Genomic DNA, 19,406 nt, shown 5'->3' with positions numbered 1-19,406 from the left:
CTCTGTTCAGTTTTGCACCTCTGACAACCTTGCCAAAATCTGATCCTGGTTTAAGGTCAATGTGGTAAAACTGAATTTCATACCTTCTTCTTCCCTATCTTATCATTGTCTCAATTATCCTCCCCATGTAACAGGTCATATTTGTCTAGTCTTACTCATTCTCCTTCAACATCCAAATCCACCCCTTCCCCCCGTCAAGGTTCCTTCCCCACTCTGAACTCTGGGGTACAGATGTGGGGACCTGCATGAAGGACCTCCTAAGCTTATTCTTACCAGCTTAAGTTAAAAACTTCTTCAAGGTACAAACTTTGCCTTGTCCTTGAACCCTATGCTGCCACTAGCAAGCTTGTTAAACAAAGAACAGGGAAAGAGCCCACTCGGAGACATCTTCCCCCCCAAATGTCCCCCTAAGCCCCACACCCCCTTTCCTGGGGAAGGCTTGATAAAAATCCTCACCAATTTGCATAGGTGAACACAGACCCAAACCCTTGGATCTTAAGAACAATGAAAAAGCAATCAGGATCTTAGAAGAAGAATTTTAATTAAAGAAAAAGTAAAAGAATCACCTTTGTAAAATCAGGATGGTAAATACCTTACAGGGTAATCAGATTCAAAACATAGAGAATCCCTCTAGGCAAAACCTTAAGTTACAAAAAGACACAAAAACAGGAATATACATTCCATTCAGCACATTTTATTTACCAGCCATTTAAACAAAAGGAAATCGAATGCATTTCTAGCTAGATTACTTACTAACAAGTTCTAATATTCCATTCCTGTTCTGTTCCCGGCAAACACATCACACAGACAGACCCTTTGTTCTCCCCCTGCCCCCCCTCCAGCTTTGAAAGTAACTTGTCTCCTCATTGGTCATTTTGGTCAGGTGCCAGCGAGGTTATCTTAGCTTCTTAACCCTGTACAGGTGAAAGGGTTTTGCCTCTGGCCAGGGGGAATTTTATAGCTCTGTATACAGAAAGGTGGTTACCCTTCCCTTTATATTTTGACACCCCCAATTTTTCTTTTTTATATAATCTCAAATGTACATAATTTTCTCTACATCCCACTGCTAAACTCTTGCCCACGCTTTGGGTAATATCTCTTTAACTTTTGTGTCTTGTTTCTCCCTGGTCTCTTGCTTGACTCCCATTCAGTCCATCTAAGTATTGGTAACTTAACCATCTTCCTCCATGTCACTTCCCTTTTCTGACTCAACTCACTTTCTCCATGAGTTTCAAGCTTCTTGTCTTCACTTTCATGACCTTTCACCACTTCCCTTCTTGCTATACTTAACTTTATATCCATCTCCTATTCATCCCTGTACTTTTTTCTGTGGCATATCCTATGCCTGGAACAGTCTCCTCTGTTCTTGCACCAAAATGATCACCCAAGTTCATCCTTGGAACACCTTTTTCTGCAAAGCCTTCCTATCTAAAGGCACAGATCGCTGTGATGAAAGTAGGGTTTGAGGCGGGCAGTGCGGAAATGAAGAAAACACAATACCACTTGAAGGATTATATAACCTCAGTCATTGTTTTGTGAATAAGCACATACGAATGGCCATATTGGGTCAGATCAACGGTCCATCTAGCCCAGTGTTTTGTCTTGTGACAGTAACCAGTGCCAGATGCTTCAGAAGGAATCTTAGATGATAAATTCCATGGAGTATGTACCTGGTTTTCCTGTATGTATTGTACAGAGGTTATGAAAAATGCTGTTTAATAAATACTAAATAACTTGAAGAAATAAAAATCTGAACTATTAAAGTATTATTGTTAACTACATCATCTGTGCATAAATGTTTCTATGGATAAGTATTTTAACATGGGGTCTTGTGTATGGTGGGTTAAGCTCTGGAATAACAGGGTAACTCATCAGTGAGGCAGGAACTAAGAGAGATTTGCATGATTCGGTGTATGGAGTTCCAGTGGTCTGTTGTACTAAAACTTATCTCAGAAGTTTTTAATTTCAGATAAATATAACTAGAAACTGTTGTGGTGAGAAGTTTACATGTGCATGATACCATTATGATCCCTTAGTAAAATCTACCTTAATTTTTTTTTAGACATTAGCGGTTTCACTATGGTTTGTCCTGGTTACTGAACACACTCTGCCCTTTTCACTATTATTTGGTGTCATTTTATGTCCCCACCCTCTCCTTATGTATAATCCCACTTAAAAATTGAATCAAAATCTATCCTGACACAATCTAAGAAATACAGAGTTAATGTTTAAATCACTACAGCTTGTGCAGCACGTATGGTACCAGTATGTAGTGTCACATTCAGCTCAGAGACCCATTCAATGAGTAAGCACAGGGTAGCAATTTAAAAACAAAGTTTCAACATTAATTTGGAAATTCCCTTCACCTTGTTGTTTTGTTCATTACAGTGGTGTCCTTTTGAGTGTTGATCTATGAATGTTTTTCTCAACAGTAAAGACATAGTGACAGTTAGTAAAACACAGTTTTCTCACTGCAGATTAGTTGGTAGGTTTTAGCTACAAAATACAATTTTGTTTAGATTTAATTTGAATGGAGGAAATAAAGGATTTAGGTCTGTTTGTGAAGCTTTAGCAATGACTCTGGGAAAAGACACTTCAGAAATGCAAACTACAGTTATGTTACCTGTGACAGTTTGCAGGATTCTCTTCTAACCCCTTCCCTTCACATATGCACACAATCTCTATGAAATGTTCAGTCTCACTATTAATTATTCCAATTAACTTAATTGAATTCAGCCTTCAAAGATTCCCTTCCAGACAGGACTGTGATGAATAAAATTATAATGTAGAACCTCACCTGGCTTTGTCATCTAATGGTTGAGAAGTTGAATGCTGGAAGGGAAGCTGGGATGTGCCAATGTTCCTTCCGCTAGAGAGCTGCCTGCCTTCTCTCCTGGCCAGGAAGCAAAGAAAGTTAAAATGTCTGAGTCAATGTACAGTATGCAGTAAGTATACACTAAATTCACAGGTGATCAAACAAGTATTTTTATCAGCAAATTCCAATTTATTGCATGTAAGCCACTTCATCTTACTACATTGAATTGTGTAAAATACAAGCATAGACTCTGTCTATTGAACAAATACATGTTTGAATATTTTTATAACCCCTACTTCACATACACCTTTAAGTATTACTTGGGGTGGGGGTTGTGGGTAGGTTCAGAGATTGCCTCCTTCATAAATTGCCCTGTAGTTCAAAAGGGCTGAATACCGTATCCTTGTCTCATTTATTTTGAAACTTTGCTTCTGAAACTAAACTTAATCAATGAGCTCTGTGTTGTCTCCGATAAGTTGTGTATAGGCTATATTGATCGGGGAGGATTTTAGAAAAACCTTATGGGGTTTATAATGTCAGCAGTGTTTTGATTATGAAAAGAGTTGGAACCTGGGGACATGGAACCAGGTGGTGTATGTCCTAAAGCCAGTGGTGACACAGCTAGACTGAATCCCTCATGAGACATAGTTCATGCCCTGCACTTTAACTGTGGTGACTGGCTGCTATGGATGCACTTTTTCCTCATTAAAATGTTAAAAATCAAACTGCATATAAAAAGAATTGTGAAAATGTATTCTTGGGAATTGATCCAGAAAACTGGCACCTGATGCCCTTGAGACCTTGGTTTCAGCTATTGAGTCATTTACATAATATCCACTCTGTATTTTTTTTAGATCTTGTGTGGTGGTGATTGTTGGGGAGGGATAAGGAGGCGTTTAAGCAGTTTTTCCTATTGGAACATAGTTGTGAGGAAGTAGAGTAAGAAAACAAGGCTATTGATACCACTTCTATTGCCTTGCGTGTCAGCTTAAAATTTATAAAACAAAGTAAGTATTAGAAGAAATGTTAGTTTTGTCTTAATACTCTTTTTACAGTAGCCTAGGGGAATCCTAAAGAGATTTTGGTCCTCCTATGGTTCTGTCACAAATAATCATACACCCAAAACAACTCCTATGGGAATTTATTTTCACATGAGCATTGCTGACTTTTAAACAGAGCAAGGTACAAAATACACACTAATAAATGTACAGTAATTAATACGAAACTCAGAGCAAAATTTTGAGAACTCTTAATGTTCTTACTCTTTGCACCTGGATAACCATTGTTTTAGGAATGCAAAGCTATTTTAGATAACTTCACTAATTATGAAGATCTGTTTTTTTAAAGAGTTTATCTGTGTATTTTTAAATTTAAACCTGTTAGTGGGCAGTCCTCACCCCCAAAATGTAAACTAAGGGAAATGCATATGTTATGTAATGTGCAACAGGACATATCCTTTATACCCGGTAAACCAACTGGAGATCTATGGCTTCAAAATGCTGTAAGAGTTAGATTTATTTATTTATTTATTATTATAATTACAACAAAGCCACACAAGGATGATGATGACATATGCCAATGCAGCTTGGGCACATTTTCTAACAAGTGAGATTTTAATTTTAATTCTGTGCTTTGGAAGATATGCAATATCAAGAAGGAAGTGCAAATTAGGTTTGGAATTATTTGTGTTGCATTGTCCCTGTACTAACATGATGCTGATAGTATGGTAAAGTGTATGTTACAAATGTGTTATTTTATTATGTGGATATTTGTACTTGTAAGTTTAACAAATATTAAATCTTATTTCAGCATGGTAATGGAAAGCAATATAATCTACTATATTAGGGTAACTATGATGAGCTGTTTAAAAAGCCTGGCCTATTATCTTTTAACATTGCTGTATATTAAAATTCCCTCTAGCAACCTTGCAGTGTTCTTGCTCTTAAAAATAGTAGTTTTGCAAATGCAGTCATTATGCCAAGCAGTATTTTTAAATTAATTAATAAGGCTAATAAATAGTTTTAGTTTTGAACCTATCAGCACTCCATTTCAGTTTACTATACTTCATGTAATGGATATGGGCTTTGTGTAAGATTTAGGGCAAATGTGCAAGATTTAGATTTGGAAGTCCATGGGGTTTTTTTATGCATAAGCAAGGTAGCAAATGGAAGGTCAGATCCTGCTATCAGATCTGCACAGATGGGTCCCTTTGAAGACAGTAGGGCTCTGCACAAGGACGGAACCATTTACATGCATCATATTGCAAAACCAGGACAGTATTTTATAAATAAAGTCCTATATTATTTATACCAACAACAGGTTACATTTTATGCATAATATTTTTCAAAACTTGGGGCCAACCTTGAACCTGTGGTTTCTCTGTAGATGTCTTGTTGAAATTGCAAGGGGGAGAGCTGAATGCTTAGCATTGAATTTTTCAGCAAACCCTTCCTTAAAAAATGATGTTAAATATTTTTACCAAACATATGCCAAGAAGGGAAATTTCCCTTATCAATCCCTACATTAATTCTTAACTAAAGACGTGGTAAATTATAAACTATCAAGAAACCTCTGGAAGGGTACAATATGAAAAATTGAGCTTGAAGCTATAGTAAAGAATGGGATATGTTCAATTGAATTATGTAGGAGGAACATGCTCTTACAGGGGAAGTCAATATACTTTCTGCTTCATTGAATCGGTTATTAGATTGATGTGGTTTATTTGTTCAATGAGGGAGTTGGTTTTAAAAATAAATGAAGCAAGAAGCATCAATTCAGTTGGCACTGATAATTTATTATTGGTCACAAAGTTCTTCGTAAATCTGTAAATCGATCCTTTATTTATCAAATTGGCTATTTGCCTTAGGCAGTCTTGTTTCAGCTTGAAGCAAAAAGAAAAATCTAGTTTTGAGATTTCAATATGAAGGGAAAGAGAACAGGCAATGAAATGACATGTGGAAAATGTTAGTAAACTAGTAAAGATTTTTGGTGGATTTTGTGTTAGGGAATTATAGCTTTCAAAGGGTGTGTGTGTGTGTGTGTGTGTGTGTGTGTATATGTGTGTGTATATATATATATATATATATATATATATATAATAATACTTTGCCTATGAGTTGCTGGAAATCTTGTAACACACCTTTCTACCTTACCAAATTTCATGACTATGCTTTTCTTTAGTGAATGAGATTTTTAATAATTAAACATTACATGAAAACTTCATGCAGTGCTGAAGCTTTGTTTGCTTTATTAAAGTACAGTGTATAAATAAGCAATTCTAATAAAATCCATTCACACTTCAGGCTTCCTTACCAATAGATAGATGCAATTTTTCTTTAACGTTTCCTATTAGACCAATGGGCTTTATTTATTTTTTTTCCTATTGATGTTGGGAAGCATTTTCTAATCCCACAGACCCCTGTTCCTAGGTAACAAGCAAAAGCTGTGCCAGCAGAAGCGGTCCTGCCAGGCCAAACCCATGTGGTTTGGTGTTATTCACTATGATCCATATGGTCAGGCTAGTGATTGTCCCCAGAGGGGTGTTAACACTCAACAACCCAACCTCCTCCTTCCCTTTGGAGCTTTGCTGGATGGCTCCTGCTGCTTACCCATGTGTGAATCTTGATTAATTTTTCATTTTTAATGAAGTTTGATCATGTTTATTATTTCACATGATTGACTGCCTGGTACTCCTTCCGTGTAATTGATAAAACGAATATTTCTTCATCTGTCTTCTATTTCTTCAGGGCAAAATTGTGAGATTATATGCTGTGGTTAATGTTAGATTTATTGGTCCCATTAGATGTATAAATTATCTCTTTTTCTCTCCACAGGAAGTTCTACAGACTTTGACCAAGTTTTGTTTCCCCTTCTGTGTGGACAGGTAGTGTTAGATTTTCAAACTTTACGAGAAAAAAATCTTGTCAATAAAACTGCTGCAGAAAATAAAAACCATACCCCTCTTAATGTTCTGTCTGTTTGACTGATTTAAAGCACCCAAATGCAAATTATAGTTGCAATATCCCCTTTTCCTGTGGATTTTATGGGCACCGTCAAAAAAGTTTAAAAGCTAGAATTGTGCATTGGCAGGAGTCAAAATGCATTTTGTTCCATTTTTAAACAGGATTTGGATGCTAAAATTAAATGTTGCTAATTTAATATATTCTAAGAATGGTTAATGCAAAGAATCCTAAGAATCCCTTAAGAATTTAGGGGAAAGTTGGCAGTTGTGTTGTGGATATTTAACATAGTTTGTGACTTGTTTAGGGGAGTTAAATAAGGACTAGATTACTTGGCAAGCTAATATTTTCTATTGGAAATATTTAATTATTGGATTTTAAAAATAACATATGAATTGCTTTTTGTTTACTTTTTGAAAATAGAATTATTTTAACCAATTTCATGGAGATTGTAAATATTCATATTCTGAAATGTTACGCCCTTGTTCAAATCGCACAACAGCATCAAAAAATTGGTTGACAGCATTAATTTAACAATTAATATTCTGAACTTTTTTTGACTATAAGCTCAAACTGATGTTAATCACAATGACTAGACCATTATAAGAATACGTTTTGCTCATTTTAGTTGAATTTGCATGATTCCTACAGTAGGAATGAGTTTTTCTGCATAAATTGTATTTATTTGCAATTCATAACTCCTTTATTTTTCCTCCGAGCAATTGTTCACCTATCATTTTTATCCCACAGGCCAGCCTGAATATGTATGATAACTCAGTATCTTCTTTTTAAAAGGAAAATAAAAAAACCTATTGCTGTGGAATGGGGGTAAATGCAGAACTTAGATAGTTTTATTGCATCCTTAGAAAAACTCACTTTTATTTAGAGAGATGAGGTGGGCGAGCTAATATCTTTCGTTGGACCATCTTCTGTTGGTGAGAGGGACAAGTTTTTTAGCCACACAGAGCTCTTTTTCAGGTCTGCAAAAGATAATTCTGTGTGTGTAAAATGGTGTGGCTCAAAAGCTTGTTTCTCTCACCAACAGAAGTTGGTCCAATAAAAGATATTACCTCACCCACCTTGTCCCTCTAATATCCTGAGACTGACATGGCTACAACACTGCATACACTTTTATTTAGACATTTTTAACAATTGCTAATTAGTAACTTAATCACACATGCACATGCACAGACTTAGTTAGTACAGAATCTTTTAGTCTCTAGGGCATTGTCTTGAATATGGGCCAGTTCAATAGTGACTAAAAGTTATTATCATTGGAAAGCTCTTCACTGGCTTTTGTGAAATTAGTTGCTCTCAGTCCAGTTCCTAGAGGACAGGTGTCCACATAATAAAACCACACCACAGTTTGTCCTCCTTATTGGTAATCTCAGCTGAATGGGCTATGCAGACTGAGCTGTCCTTTCAACCCTAGAGGTGGTCCCTCTAGGTCAGGGTTGAGAGACATTGGCGAGGCACTGCTAGGGGGAAGCTTGCATTGCTGCTGCCTGTGCAGTACCTGACCTGGCTGAATAGAAGATTCCAGTCTCCTGGGCTGTCAAAATGCGTCTTTCCACCAACGCTTACAGACTTTAAAAAAAATTTCACTTAAAAGGACAATCTCTTAAACACCACAAACATTTCTGCTATTTTACATTTACTCTTTTGACTGATCTTGCTTCCCTCTCTTTGTAAGAGTGTCATGATATGTTTTTGTTTTCCTGAATGTTTCATATTCATTGTACATGTAGAAGGGCAGCTTCATTTTTAATAGAAACATTTGTGCCTACTTTGCATAGGCATATTTAGGTTTGGTATATTATTTTATTTATAATTTTGACAGGGTAATATCAATGTTTATTTTAAAGAGTTTATTAAATTTTTTATCAATTTAATTTTTCAGTTGGGCAAATTTGTTTAAGCACTTTATTTGTATTTAAATTTTTACAATTGCTCAATAATGGGAGAGTGAGACAATAATTTATTTAATGACAGTAGATGTTGAGATTCAAAAATTAAAGGATTATAACTGTTAAGACACAAGTTGTCAGCATCATGTGTCAAAATATAGAAAGTAAATATCCTTAAATCAAACTCTAATAAGTTCTCAAGCAGCATTTTTCTTACTTTGCCTATATGAACATTTTGATTGATTATTATTGATGAAAATATATTTTCATTGGTTTGTCTGTGTATGGTGAAATTGATGTTTATTGACATGTACAAATAAAAATCTAATCCATCCTAGCCTAGGCATATTGTCCCTAGTTTTCTCACTTTGCCAATTATGTAAAATTTTTTGGGAAAAAATTTAAAAATTTATATGTTTTGTGCAAATGGCAAGAACAGAACAGAAACTTGTAAATTTGTTAGTCTCTAAGGTGCCACAAGTACTCCTTTTCTTTTTGCGAATACAGACTAACACGGCTGCTACTCTGAAACCTGAAAAGAACAGAAACTGAATCTGTGATTGGCTGAAATGTGTTTCAGCTGTTTTCTCACTGTTTAGCCCCACTCTGAGTGCTCTCTTATCTCTCCTAAGATCATAGATATTGGAGATCAGAAACACCTTTTTAAGTAGACATTAATTTTCTGAGACCAGTTAAAGAGTGTTCTCCTGCAACATATTAAATATTTTCTCTAATTTTAAATGACGCAGGCAATGGGTTTCCAATACTCCACACTGTATTTAGGAATCTTCATATACTGAGGATGTGACAAGTGTACTACTACATCTCTTCCCTTTCCCCAATCCAAAAATATATCAAGTAGCACTGAACAAGTGGTATCTACTTATAATGTTAACTTTACTTTTAAGAATGAATCACATGTGGAATCTGCACCTCTAATCACTTTAGCAGCCTATTATAAATGAGAGAGAGAACACACATTTAATCAGTGAAACTCAAATATATTAAATATAGGTTTATAATTACCAAAGAAAAATGAAAAGATACTATTGATTCACAGTTGCAAGTTGCTTTCCTGGACTTTGGCTATAATCAAGTATAGTATCAGATAAATATGTAGTGTTCTCTCTGAAAGGCTATATCTGGAATTTGCAGGGAGATAGGCAAGACCTATAAGATTAATTCTGTTTCCAACTGCTGTAATCCAACAGCTGATCTCTCTTATATCCATTTACATTACACTATATTTGAAATAAAAGTGAAATTAGTGAACAACTGGCCACATAATTAAATGAGTTCTGAAATTATTGCTGCAATCCCTCCACCCCCAATATTCTCAGTAAATACTTTGTCTAGCATCTTAAGTCAAGAAAATATTTCTTCTAAAAGTGATTTCCTCCTCAGTTCAATGTTAGAGGGATTTTAACCTCCTGCATATGCCTGAAGAAATGTATATTTGATCAGATCTCCAGTTATCCACATTCTTACTCTTTGGTTTTTGTGCAATAAAGGTTGCTCTTCTGAACAAAGCAATCGAGAAAAACATTAATCCTGTTTCATTATAGGTCTTTTAAATAGTTTCTAGTTGCTAGGTTTCCATTTTCTTAGTTGTCGGTGTAGGAGTAGTATTAGATTCTATCTGTAACAGTGGAGATGTTTAGTGTCCAGAATTTTTTCAGTAACTAGACAGTTATAGTGTTCTCTATAGGATGTCAGTCATCCTGTGGTTCAAGACTCTCCCAGAGCACTAGAAAGATAGTATGATTTTGTATGGGTAGGAACAGATGCTGACATAAGATATCAGAGATGCTTCATTATCGGAAGATGTAAACCTTTCAGTCACCACCTCACAGGCCCAAAGTACAGTATTACAATTCGCTGGTAAAATTCTTTCTACAGTAAAGGACACCTTATCTGTGGGAATGTCATAGCCATGATTAAATCTTGTCATTTAAACGCATAGACTGCAAGTATTACGCATTAAGATCTGACTTGTGGAGGTCACATTAAAAATGAATGAGACACTTGCAAATTCCAGCAAATTTTTCCTCTGGATTGATAATACTACACCTGTTTAGAGAATGGGTCTCAAGAGCAGGAACATTTCAGATATCCTGTTCTTCCAACTATGCGTTTATTATTGGTATTACCTCTTCAACAAATAGAAGCCAAGGAGTTGCTAAAGACAACATCTTGGTCTCTCCAAAGTCCTTTTAATTTAGCCATAGCAATTTCAGACAACTGGATATCAAAAACTAAAGGACTGTTCAAACTTCTTACAGAGCACATCTTCAGGATGATGAAAATAATTCATTGAGACTTTAAAGCATATATCATGAACATCTAATTGTAAAATTGCCTTATTTTGTGTGCTGAAGGCTTTAGTACACATTGAGGCATCTAAATTTGCACCATTGCCACTAACACACTTCATACGGGAGCATCCATTTTCTACTGAGTAATTTGAAACATCTTCAAAACTTTGAAGTCCCTCTGGAAAGGAAGAAAATGATGCAGTGTAGTTATCCTGAAAGCATGAATCTGTAAGAATATGAAGAACTTTGGAACCACCAAACTCAACATTAATAGCCTTTTTTCATACATACAATAAGAGTGAGGCAAAAGTTATTGGTTATAGGCCATGAAGTCTCAAGAGCTTTCTGATGGAAATGTTCATTTTGAGTTGCACTGGCTTTGAGATGTGCAGTCTAATTTGATAATGTCTAAATTACACTCATAGCATAGATAATATTAAATATTATCCATAGTGTAGCTGAGAACGCATCTGAAGTCAAGGAAACACAATGATCCTAATGAACAAATTCAGTAACACTGTATCTTGCAGCAAGTAGGAAGAGGAGCTGATTCAATCTTGCCAGGTTAGGAAAACTTCAGTGCACAGAAGAAGAATATTCTGGCAGGCAGATTGAATTGCTTGTCAAATGGACCTCAGAAGTGAGCATTAAACCAGGATGACAGAGACAGGAGACATCTCAAATGAGGGAGAAACCACTAAAATGTGGTTCTCCTCTCCCCCCCCCGGGTCATAATGGTGTTTTTAAAAGGAAAATCTTCCATATAGGAAATGGCTTAAAGGCACCATGCCGTTATCTGTCCCTTGGGGTTAAATTACTTCCCTGTAAATGCTAGGGTGACATATCTAAATTACTTCCTTGTAAATGCTTGGGTGAAATATAAAGGTGGGAAAATGCATAATACTAATATCTCTTCTATGCCCAAGCAGATGGCTATTCTCCAACTGCTGGAGATGGTCATGCCCAGTCCAGTTAAACCTGGATCAGTCTGAACCTGCTCTCTGGAATCAGGGATACATCTGTCTGTGGTTACTTTGTGACAAAGTTCCTCCTCTACGTTGGTGGCTACTGCGCTTTTTGGTAGATTTGCTCACCTCAGAGCTTCATGGCAGCCCTCAGTTTGGCTGCTTCTGCTAGAGGCTCAAATCTGCTGTACACTCAGCTAATCTGATCACTGGCCAGCGTGGGGGAAATGGAGAACAATCTCCACAGTCTCTGTCGTTCCACGAAGTGGGTCAGGGACAGGCCAGATCCCTTTCCAAATTAGACCTTCCCTTCAGGTGTTGCTCACAGACCAGGTCAACTCCTCTTGTGTCCGATCAGGAGTTGGGGGAATGAGGAGAACCCGGGCCTGCCCTCTACACTGGGTTCCAGCCCAGGACCCTGTGGATAGCAGCTGTCTACATCTCCCGTAACAACTGCGTGACGGCTACAACTCCCTGGGCTATTTCCCCATGGCCTCCCCCCAGCACCTTCTTTATCCTTACCACAGGATCTTCCTCCTGAAGCCTGATCACACTTGTACTCCTCAGTCCTCCAGCAGCATGCCTTCTCACTCCCTGTTCCTTGCAGGCCCTCCACTAATTGATGGGAGGTCCTTTTTAAAACAGGTGTCCTGATTAGTCTGCCTGCCATAATTGATTCTAGTATGTTCTTAATTGGCTCCAGGTGTCTTAATTAGCTTGCCTATCTTAATTGGTTCTAGCAGGTTCCTGACTGCTCTAGTGCAGCCCCTGCACTGGTCACTCAGGGAACAGAAAACTATTCATCCAGTGGCCAGTATATTTGCCTTCTACCAAACTCCTGTACCCCACTGGCCTGGGTCTGTCACATTTAAAAATCATTTTAGAATTTACACCTAAGCAGGTGGAGAGGGGAGATTGTGGTACTTTGTCTTGGGAATTAAACAGGCCTTTTTCCATATAACATCATTTAGTACAGAAGCTGATTTAAATGATAGGTTACAGACTACAGTTATCAGAGTAGCAGCCGTGTTAGTCTGTATTCGCAAAAAGAAAAGGAGTACTTGTGGCACCTTAGAGACTAACAAATTTATTAGAGCATAAGCTTTCGTAAGCTACAGCTCACTTCATGCATCCGATGAAGTGAGCTGTAGCTCACGAAAGCTTATGCTCTAATAAATTTGTTAGTCTCTAAGGTGCCACAAGTACTCCTTTTCTTTTAGACTACAGTTAGTAGTTCTGCAATTTCACATTTGAGTTTCTTCAGAACTCTCAGGTGAATGCCATGTGGGCTTGGTGACTTATTACTGTTTAGTTTATCAATTTGTTCCAAAACCTCCTTTAATGACACCTCAATCTGGGACAGTTCCTCAGATTTGTCACCTAAAAAGAATGGCTCAGGTTTAGGAATCTCCCTCACATCCTCAGTAGTCTTATCAGAGAGCCTGTAATCTAAAAAGAGATAATGAGGGAGGTAAAATGTCCAGTAACCATTGGCACATGGCTTGTGAATTCCAAAGTGATTGTTTAAATATACACATTTTTAAAAATTGCATGTTCCAAAATGGTTTCTTTGCACACTACTGAAATACAAATATCCTGCCCATTCACCAAGCATTATCTAAATCAAAGTTTGATTAAAAAGATAGTACCCCATGATGCTTAAGCTTATTACCTATGCTTTCTCTGCTAACTTGTCTTTTAATAAACAAGTTCCTCCCTTCCATAGATGAGGACTGCTTCCTCTCTTTTCCATAATTTTAACTGCGAGTTTAAATTCTATTTCTCACATACCCTTGGCTTTCAAAGTTGTTAAAATTAAGCATATAATCCTCTTTTAAAACATAATATTAAATTGCTGTAGTAACATTATACCCAAACTTTACAGATAAAACATAACACCAATAAGAATGGAGCTCGTGGTAGTCCCCAGTAGTTCTTTGCAGTTTATAGGAATGTTTTGTTCTTTTGGACGTTAGCATGAGGGATAGGATAGCAATACTTGTACTAAATTCTCAGGCTGTTGAATTGCTTTTGAATTGAGTCTTTGGGCATGGCTACACTTGAAACTTCAAAGCGCTGCCGTGGGAGCGCTCCCGTGGCAGCGCTTTGAAGTGCGAGTGTGGTCGTGCGCTCCTGGTACTCCACCTCCACGAGGGGATTAGCTTAGAGCACTGGGAGCGCAGCTTCCAGCGCTGGGGCACTGTTTACACTGGCGCTTTACAGCGCTGTAACTTGTTGCACTCAGGGGGGTGTTTTTTTCACACCCCTGAGCGAGACAGTTGCAGCGCTGTAAAGTGTCAGTGTAGACATAGCATTTGTTCACCTTCAAATTTGGAGAAGTAGAGTATGTGTCTGTTTTGGTGCTTCATTTTGTCATCCCTTCAGCATTTTTTCCTTCCTCCATTTGACTACACAGAGAGGTTTTTCTCTTTTAAATTTGATAGTAGAATTTATTGTCCTATATCCTAAGGCTCTTTCTTTATTGAAAGTCTGTCTAGTTTTTGGTTTTCATTGGGCACCGTGTGAATGTATAAGATCACATACACGCTCATTGATGGCATTGTAGATAGCACTATAGATTTCAGAATAGACTTTTAGAGTAGGATATTTCTGACAGGTTTAAGGTTTGTAACTATATCTGTTGAGTGAGCCTGAATTTAACAGTAATTTTCCTTTAATTCCCCTTTGATCATCAAGATGGATTTAATATACTTCATACCTTCATGTGCAAATGCTATTCAGTTATCAGTGTTTATAGTATGATTTAAACTGGAGCGTAATTTGAACAGTAAATATTTTATAGTTAATTGTAGTTGTATTAAAATCTAACTCATACCAACACTAGTTCTCAAATGAATCCCTAATCCAAATTAAATAAAGCCTCCAGTAAACAAACATATCCTGGTTTCAACACTGCATTACTCCAGTTTTATTTTAAGCACTGGAGTTACACCAATGCAAAACTGGGATAACCTGATGGTGAATCAGCCCTGCTGTCTGTTAATTTTAGGGTTTTTATATCCCCTACCAGCATGGTATCTATGCATTTCTGTATTAAGTGAGATTTAGACAGAAATGTGATAATGTTTAAAGAAATCAGATATCTCCCTAAATGAAATGTTTTATGCATTTCATTTTGGAAATACGCCTTTTTTTAAAAAAAGGTTCTATTTTATAAACAATAGAGAGAGAGCTGTTATTTTTTAGAAATGTGTTCTAGACCTCAAACTGCTAGCAGTAATATCCTTCATGATTTATAGTGTTAAAAATACTTCTGCATCCTACTTCTATCTTTTGGTGCATTGCTTTTTTCTGTGTTCTTACAGAATGAAAAGCTGTTTTGCAAGTCTGAGTGGATATTCCTATAGTGATGCTTTCCACTCTGGTGTGGCACGGAGCCATCATCTTTAAACAATGTTGTTGCATTGTATGCACACTTTTAGAAGAGGCAAATAAGCATTTTACTGTAGAGTGGAATTGGATTATAATCTTGAAAATCAGATACAAACTATACTGTAATCACTGTAGGGGTTTAAAAGTCACTGTAGTGGTGCACTAGCATCAGTTAAGCATCTGCTTAGCCACAGTACCAGCTGTGGAGGTATATTTAAAGATTTTCATGTTTTGAGGCAGACAATCAAAATAAGACATTAACTTTGTTACAGAAGTTTTATTTACCTTTATCTTACTGTGCTGCTGTTAGTTTCCCGCTTTAGCCAATACTGCCTTGTAGTAGAAATTGCATAGCTGCGTAGACAAATGGGGGAAATCATCTGTGAGTCCTTCATAAGCCATACATTTTAGAGGGATAGTGCTGTGCTCATTCCCGGCCTAATTGGAAAACAGAGAAATATAAAATTAATCAATCAGTATACCATACAAAGCCATAATGTCACCAAATACTATTTGAATTTAAAGCAAAACAATCCCTTGAATGAAGAATGATATAGAAATGTTTTGCACTGAGAGTGGATGTGAGTTTAGTTGGTCCTGTGTATTGTGCTGAATCTAATCAACGGCCATGTCATTGTTTGTTTTAAAGACATAGGAAATTCTTCAACTGCTGTTCCACATCTCCAAAAAACCCAAGAGATGGATTCAAACTTGCATTTGTAAACAGTGTAAATGCTCAAAATTAATTTCCAAAGAAGCTCTGCAGAGAGAGGAAATGAGTTTCAATGACTTACTCTGATTAGATACTTCTAACATTGAATAAGATGAAATTAATTTTTCCTTTTGTTCTCTTTATTTCTAGCCTTACAGTTAGCCAAGTTGGCCAGAACTTTACTTTTGTGCTCACAGACATTGACAGCAAACAGAGATTTGGATTCTGTCGCTTATCTTCTGGGGCCAAAAGTTGCTTCTGTATCTTAAGGTAAGTCTGGCTGTGGTCTGGCTATTGGCTAGCTCTGAGAAACAATGTTGGCCTTTGCTTTGTTATACTGCAATTATATTTTCCAGCTGTTCAGAATTATTTTCCTATCTGGTCCTCAAAAAGTCACTGCACTTCTGGAAAAATGGTGCAAAATATTCTTGCACTTTGGGTTCCTCTGATGATGATTAGATTTATTTGTAGTCAATGTACTTAAGTTAACAATGTGAAAAAAATTAACATCTATATGCAGTAATTTGACACAACATAGCATGATGGCAACCGTTATCTTTAGCTGTCACAATTAATCCTGTTAAGACATTTCATGACATTTGTATATGCAAGTTTTATTAATAAAGCATCTGTTGGTAACTGAGAGAATATCTTGCTGATGCTGTACCTATCCTAAGGGTCTGTAATTATAACCTTACTCCTTTCTGTTGATGGACATGTGAATGCAATCCAACCTGATTATAAATACTGCTACTCGGAGACAGAAACAATGTGCTTCACATAGAAAGTGAGAGGGCTGGAGCTGTATCAAAATAGTTCCTCGTGACTCCAGGCCAGTATGCTCTGGGGCAACCTTTGCTTAGTTTTCTATTTCCTTTTGCTACCAAAAAAAAAAAAGTGACAAAAATCAGATTTCAGATCTATTGTTTGCCAGGCTCCTGCTGAGAACCTCCTGTTGGGGAAATAAAGCTAAGCACACTGCTCCCTGTCAGGTTTCAGAGTAGCAGCCGTGTTAGTCTGTATTCGCAAAAAGAAAAGGAGTACCCGTGGCACCTTAGAGACTAACAAATTTATTAGAGCATAAGCTTTCGTGCATCCGATGAAGTGAGCTGTAGCTCACGAAAGCTTATGCTCTAATAAATTTGTTAGTCTCTAAGGTGCCACGGGTACTCCTTTTCTTTTTGCTCCCTGTCAGCCTCTGTTACCTAGGTGTAGCAGTGGTCTGCCTCCTGTCTCTTCCTATTAGGAGAGAGAAGCTCATGAAGAAGCAAAGCGAGCCAGGGGAAGTGCCTCTTGATAAAGCCCAGGTAAAGACTGTACTGATCTAACCCTAAGAAACAAAAAGCCGAATGCCCTAGTTGCCACTTGTCAGTCCAGGAAAAAGCAGGGGTGGTTCCCCACCACCTCCATTCCATCCTATTACACAGGGACTCTTTGTGGTGATATGTTGCTAAGAGAACCCATTGTAAGAACAAAAACTATTATCGCTGACTCAAGTTCCCCAGCATTGTATGCTGGCAATGGTACAGTGGGACCCACTGCATATTCATTGCTATTAAAAAAAAAAAAATAAAAAAATAAAAAAAAGGCGAACCATGATTATAAAGAAGACTTTCAGGGAGAAATGTATGAAGAACAAGGTGAAAGCAGCAGATACAGGGTTAAATTCTGCCTTTGGTTACATGTAATTCCATTGTAGTGTATGTGATTGCATGAGTGCCTGGGAGCAGAATTTGTGCTGCCTGTATATAACTTAGAAATTTTTCTTCTATTTGTGTTTAGTACAGAAGGAACTTGAATGGTCAAAAGATAGGAAAAGACCACAAAATGTGTGTTTTCTCACCTCTCTTTTGCACTATGCCAACTGTGGGTTAATCAGACAGACCTTTCCTAAGAAGTCTGAGATGGCTGGAGAAGAAAGTCACTGCTTGGTTTCTGTAAGTGAGACACTGAACAGGAGGAAGAGTAATCGTATTACTTCCCATTGCATATCTGACCAAGTGACTTGAAGACTTCATTCCCTCGTAGTTCAAAGCTCTCTACTTGAGCAACTGGAGGGCAATGCTAATCCAACTATGTGGAATACACATTGGAGATGGAAGTACTTGCTGAGGCATTTTCTGGAGCCATTATCCTAAAGAATTGAGGCACTGATATGCTTTCTCATGATAACTCCCTGGTCGGTCCCTGGTAACTTTGCTATTTAATGAAAAATTAAAGGGGGAAAACCGGCAAAAATGTCTGGATGAGTGTGAAATCTCTTCTATCTCTTCTGGACAAGGCTTTTTTGTTGCCTGCTCCCTAAGTGAATGCATGGAGAAGAGGCAGAGGGGAAAGAAGAGATAATAGGCTAGTGCCTCATGCTTTCACTCACAGAAAAAGATCTAAAGAGTTAGAGGAGGGAATGAATTGGGCCAATAGGCCTCATTTCTGTTGTTTCGTCATGCTGAGGATTTTAAACATATTTTTATTTAGCATAAACTGGTAAGAAAAATTCAACATAGGGATTAATAAAACAACTGATGTTTACTGTCTTGTTCAGAAGATACTGAAAAATTGTATAAAGCAATTCTTCTCCAGTTCAGTGTCTTTCTTCCCAGTGCCACAAAGCATGTTGCTAACATTAAACCTTCCAATGTCCTTTGGAAATTACATCTGCCAGCTAGTGAAAGTCTGTACTTTCTGTCCCCTTGTTTGGTGGTGGTAGGTTTTTCTACAAACCCCCATAATCCTCAGCATGTTTTGTCCCTGCCCCTTCTGGAATAATTGTTTAGCAACTTCCTCTCCCCAGAGTGATTCTGTACAGCACCCTGAATGTCAGCTAAGTAATCTTCTCAGACAAGTCACTCCCTCATCAGAAAACTTTCAGCCTCGGCAAGCTCAGATGGTTGGAATCTTGGAGTTGCACTCCTCCTTGTGCACTGCCATATGGTGGAATGTTATGCTGCTTCTCCACCAGTCAGTAACACTTTCAGTGATAAATGTGGGTTAATGACTTACTCAATGATAAACCAGTTACACTAATTTGGAAGTCAAGGAATGAGGATAGAGTGGCCTCCTTGTGCCCACATTTGCAATTTTCTCTCTGCAAGAGGACTACGATGTTCGTTAAAGTACGTGTGCTGACTGAATACAGAGAGCATTCATTGTTTTAATGAGAGCCTGAGTTATAGTATAGGGCCGGGCTTCTTCCCACTTCACACGAGGGAGCAGGTTTTAAATGGCAGATATTTTATATTGAACACCTACACAGGGGTGTGTGGTTTTTAATTATTTTCATCTAAAGCTACTTAATAGCTCTTTAAAATAAAAACTTAATTCCATCAAAGGAGTCACTAGC

General features: G+C 37.4%; 1 protein-coding gene and 1 long non-coding RNA gene across 14 annotated transcripts in view; both read left to right on the top strand.

The window, feature by feature from the left end:
- The window catches only part of DENND1A (DENN domain containing 1A), a 379,559-nt gene that overhangs the window by 98,743 nt on the left and 261,410 nt on the right, over window positions 1-19,406 (top strand). For all 13 annotated transcript variants that reach the window (XM_038374765.2, XM_043498901.1, XM_038374762.2 and 10 more), the window contains exons 4-5: window positions 6,649-6,698; window positions 16,217-16,336. In XM_038374765.2, the coding sequence (XP_038230693.1) occupies window positions 6,649-6,698; window positions 16,217-16,336 (170 nt within the window). The remainder of the gene's footprint in view (window positions 1-6,648; window positions 6,699-16,216; window positions 16,337-19,406) is intronic.
- Window positions 16,343-17,644, top strand: LOC122456905. The gene is made up of 2 exons (XR_006276070.1): window positions 16,343-17,058; window positions 17,262-17,644. It is a non-coding gene; the product is annotated as an uncharacterized LOC122456905 (long non-coding RNA).

This window comes from Dermochelys coriacea, chromosome 16 (genome assembly GCF_009764565.3).
Source record: "Dermochelys coriacea isolate rDerCor1 chromosome 16, rDerCor1.pri.v4, whole genome shotgun sequence".
NCBI lineage: Eukaryota > Metazoa > Chordata > Testudines > Dermochelyidae > Dermochelys > Dermochelys coriacea.
Note: the sequence above shows the minus strand (reverse complement) of the source record. Positions and strands in the feature narration are given on the sequence as shown.